This window comes from Habropoda laboriosa, unplaced genomic scaffold (genome assembly GCF_001263275.1).
Source record: "Habropoda laboriosa isolate 0110345459 unplaced genomic scaffold, ASM126327v1 scaffold88, whole genome shotgun sequence".
Classification (NCBI taxonomy): Eukaryota; Metazoa; Arthropoda; class Insecta; order Hymenoptera; family Apidae; genus Habropoda; species Habropoda laboriosa.
In genome coordinates, this window is record NW_017100219.1 from 802,000 (window position 1) to 806,273 (window position 4,274).

General features: G+C 52.5%; 1 protein-coding gene across 1 annotated transcript in view; it reads right to left on the minus strand.

Annotated features, from left to right (window-relative positions):
* The window catches only part of LOC108570951 (serine-rich adhesin for platelets-like), an 80,388-nt gene that overhangs the window by 58,141 nt on the left and 17,973 nt on the right, over positions 1-4,274 (minus strand). The window contains exons 2-5 of the mRNA XM_017932889.1: positions 3,753-4,181; positions 3,110-3,589; positions 1,258-3,032; positions 117-208 (exon numbers count right to left, since the gene is read on the minus strand). Of these exons, the coding sequence (XP_017788378.1) occupies positions 117-208; positions 1,258-3,032; positions 3,110-3,589; positions 3,753-4,181 (2,776 nt within the window). The remainder of the gene's footprint in view (positions 1-116; positions 209-1,257; positions 3,033-3,109; positions 3,590-3,752; positions 4,182-4,274) is intronic.

Sequence of the window (4,274 nt, forward strand, 5' to 3'; positions counted from 1 at the left end):
TTAATTGTTTCCTATTGACCTCGAACACATGCGTTTTAATTCACCGAGTGCGACTTTCCGACGTCTGCATCGGCACGACCGAGGAATAATGAAGACATCGCTTTATATGTACTCACCATTTGCATTGAACGTGTCTTTCTTGCCCGGTGATTCCGCGCGTTCCTCTTTTTCCGCCGTGTTCGTGTCGCTGTCGCTCGCCTCTTTGTTCCTGCGAAGCAAGAAAGGATCCGGCGTTACATTTACAATTTTATCTCGTGGTAATCGCGAGCAATTTTTCTAACGAGCTTTCGCAAATTCGAACGCATTCCGATACGTAGTCTCGATTTGCTCCGTTCTCTGTCTTCCAATTCCTTCTCGCTATTCAAGCGGTCGATTAACTTTTTTTGAAATGACCCAGATCCATAAAAAGGAAGGCTGTGCGCCATTAGCATGCGTGTAACTATAGCCCTGCTGAAATTTCACTCTCTTCTGCCAGGGCTGACTTCGAATTCACCGGGATCCTCTGGAATGTTAATCGCCGCCTCTCGACTTTATCGTATCGCTCTCTCGGACGCCACGTGCGTGACAGATCTCAGACCGGCCTATGCACACAAACTGGAAATCGCGCGAAATTCAACGAAGACATAACGTTGCGCGTGAAAACGCTTAAATCTCGATGCTCGATCGAGCGAGGCGTGGCTGATTCGTGCTATAAATAAACACGGGTAGCGTTTTGCAAGCGTAAATCGCGTGGCCAGGCATCTTAATCGAGGCGAACCGGAGAAATTCCGGTCGAAAGAGCGTAATTTGCTTACAATTAAAAGAGCACACCTCTACTCGCCACGCTCGATAATCCCGCGAATTTAACGTACCGTTTGCATACCCGTGCGCGCCTACTTCCTATCCGCGAGAAAACCGCGTATTCCGGTAAAATCAGCCAAGATGGTACACTTCGATAGCTGTCTATAAGGAACGGAGACCAGTTTCGGAGCAAATCAGGTGGCAGATCTCGTGCATGATCGTTTGGTTGCGTAGGAACGCTCCTTTTATACCCTCTTTTCGAGAACTGGTTCTTAGGAGAGAGGTTGAACGACACGTTTATATCTGCAGACGCATTGTTCTACCCTTAGAAAAATCCTCCTCCTAGTTTAGATTCGACGAGCGTTATTCAACCGCCGATCAAAATTGTCATGGCGTTACGAAACGGTGTCGAGTAATCCATTAAGACGACAATACCCTATTTGCTCGTTAAAAGGGACACTGTCCTATGGAACTTACGCGTTCATGTACTCGAGGGAATTGGTTTCCTCCTCTTCGCCAATTGTCGCTAGATTACTCTGCCAGTAATAGTCTCCCTCGTCGCTCTCCTCGCTCGAATCATCCTCATCCATCGTCTCGTCCTCGTTTCGCCCTCGATTTAGGTTTAAACTACGCATATCGCGGTTGATATCGTTGTGCGATCGATAACAGTCCTCGCGATCTTCGCTCTCCCGACGTCCAAATATGTCCGTCTTGACCGGAGAACATACTTCCCTAGGACGGTCCAAGCTTTCGTTTCGAACAGATCCCGTATCACTCGACTCGTCTATAGGCTCGTTAAACTTGGTAACCTGTTCGTTCTCCTCGTCGGACTCGTCGATCTCCGCGGAGATCGTAACTGCAGTTCTAAGTTCAGGCTTAGGCCTTTCCTGCTTCTTAAAACTACCGTTACCAGCGTTCACTTTAACCCTCTCGCTGTCTCCGTTCATCCTCCCGATATCGTTCATACATTTAGCCTTACTCTCAACCTCCTCGTCCTCGCTCTTCGCAACGAAATTCGTCCTCTGCGGCAAGAAAGCTTTAGCCATCCTTATCTCAATTATCTCCAACACCTTGTTCGTTCTCGGTTGCCCGTCGTCTTCCACGAGGTCGTAATTCTCCATAGACTCCGTGTCGTCCGTTTCCTCGCTCTTTTTCTTCCTCTTCTCCAAATCGACCCCCTCGTCGCAAGGATTTTTCAACGGTGTCGAATTCACCTCCGCGTCCCGTCTGTCCGCCGTCTTCGACCTGTCCTCGAGCTTAGCTCTGGTCGCAGCTTCCTCGAGCTTGTTGCTGGCGAGATCGGTGTGCGGAGACGGTTCGTCGTCCTCCTGTTCGAAACTCGTTTGTCTGGACTCGGGCAACGAGGAGGGCTTCACCTCGGTTCGGGGCGTGATCGTGGGTGGTGGAGGCGGCGGCGGGGGTGGTCTCTTCCGTCTGACCTTGACGTCCCTCCTGGGCAGCGGCTTGGGCGGTAGAACAGGTGCGTCTTGGTTGTCGGAGGACTCTGTGCTGGATTGCTCGGACAGTTTCTGCGAACGTGGCTCGTTCACCGGTTGATTGACGCTGATCCTGTTCACGTGATTCCTGGCAGGCAGAGGCGGAGGAGTCCTGTCCGTGCCTCGTCCGCAGGAAGCTTCTTTCACCTTCTCGGGCTCAGGTGAGGAGTTCCTCGGGCGGAATTCCTCGTGGATGCTGTTCACGCGCTCGACCAGCTCGACGTCGTCCTTAATTGGCCTGAAATGCGTCGTCGAGTCCGCGGCTAGATCCGCCGTGTAAAAAAGATCAGGTCTAGCTTCGTGCCCGTAGCTCAGTGGCGCGTCTTGGAAGCTCAACGGTGGCTGAAACGTGATCGTTTCCTCGATCAGCACAGTGTTCGGCGCTACCACCGCTGTGATCTTCTCAACTTCGCCGCGGGATTCTACGTGGGTCACAGCCTCCGAGCTGGCTAAACGACGTAGCAGGTAATCGGGAGGATTCGAGGAGTAATCTTCTAAATTCTCGAACGTCGCTTTGGACAATTGGGAATCGCGGTCCGACGATCTGTCGAAGTCTTGATCTATTCTTGAGAATTCGTTCGGCTGTTCCGAGGCGGTGGAAGCAGTCGAGGTTGTAGAAATGGTGGATACTCTGTCGGATGTTGAGAATCGATCGATTACCGTGGACATTGAGCTTCCTGTGTCGTCGGAAGTGCTTCCGTGCGTCGATCCACACTGGGATCTTGCGTCCATGTACACCATAGCCTCCGGAGGTTCCTACAAAAGTATACAACAGTTAGAATTGTCTATCGAAGGAAGAATGAGACATTCTCTACTATAAGAATACGCTGTACCTGCTTCGATTTTGCCAATTCTGGAGAACGTTCCTTGGGCGATCCCTTTGGACTGTCCTGACGAACAGATCCATTGACACTTTTCGGGGAAGATTCGCAGCTCTCGAAGGACGTCGACTTGCTGTCACCTTGACTGTTCGGCTGCGAGCTAGGCGAACCATTCTGCGAGCTGCTCTGCGAACTACTCTGCGACCTCGATCCGTTCCAGGACTTCTTCACAGGACTAGGATTCGCCTCGCCGTCAGCCAATCCTCGTGCTTGCCTGAGCTTTCGCGGCGGCACAGGCGGAGGTGCCGACGGCAGCTCCGGCGGCACTTTCTTCTTCTCCGGGGAGCTTTTCTTCTCCGCGCTCACCACCTCTGGTCTGAGCGCGCCTCTGCACCTAACCATCAGCTTGATAACCAGCTGCGACTCCTTCAATCGCCTCACGCAATCCAGCCGAGTCATGTGTGTCACTGGTACACCGTCTATCGAGAGTACCTGGAAAAGAGACGCGGCTAACACGTGACCGGTGTGCGCAGGTGAGATAAAACAAGCTGGGGTTCTTGCTCTATGCACGAACCGCTTCTCCTGGGAATCGTTACGCGGCAAACTGGGTCTCGAAAATTCAGAACGACTCTCGCGACAACACCGGAGAACTCACCTCGTCGCCCTCTCCCAAGGTACCCCACGAGCATTTCGCTCTGCTCGCCGGGCTCTGCTCCGCGCAGCTTTGAACGAACAGCCTTCGAACCCTCTCCGACGTCTTGTTACCACCCTCGAACTTCAATCCGAACCCTAGCCGTTCTCCAGGCAGCCTGTAGACCTCGACCTCCTCCTCCAACGGTCCGTCGATACCGTTGCTCTGAGGTTTGCACACGGTAACAGACGTAGGTGGTTCATCGTCCTTCTTACTGTTACCAATGGACAGTACAGTGACGAAATTCTCCGGCGGGGGTTGACTCTCGACGCTGACCACCGTCACGAAATCCTCCGCGGCACTCTTGGCGACATCCATTTTCCGGATCGTTCTCAGACCGTTCCATTCATCGCAAGCCCGCTGATCTTTACAGTCCGGAATGCTGGCCACTCCCTGAAAGCAGGTCCGTATCCATTGTAGACGATATCTATGTCGTAATCGGTGGACAAGTTTTCTCGAGCAAACTCTGCCCGTCTTACACGCCAG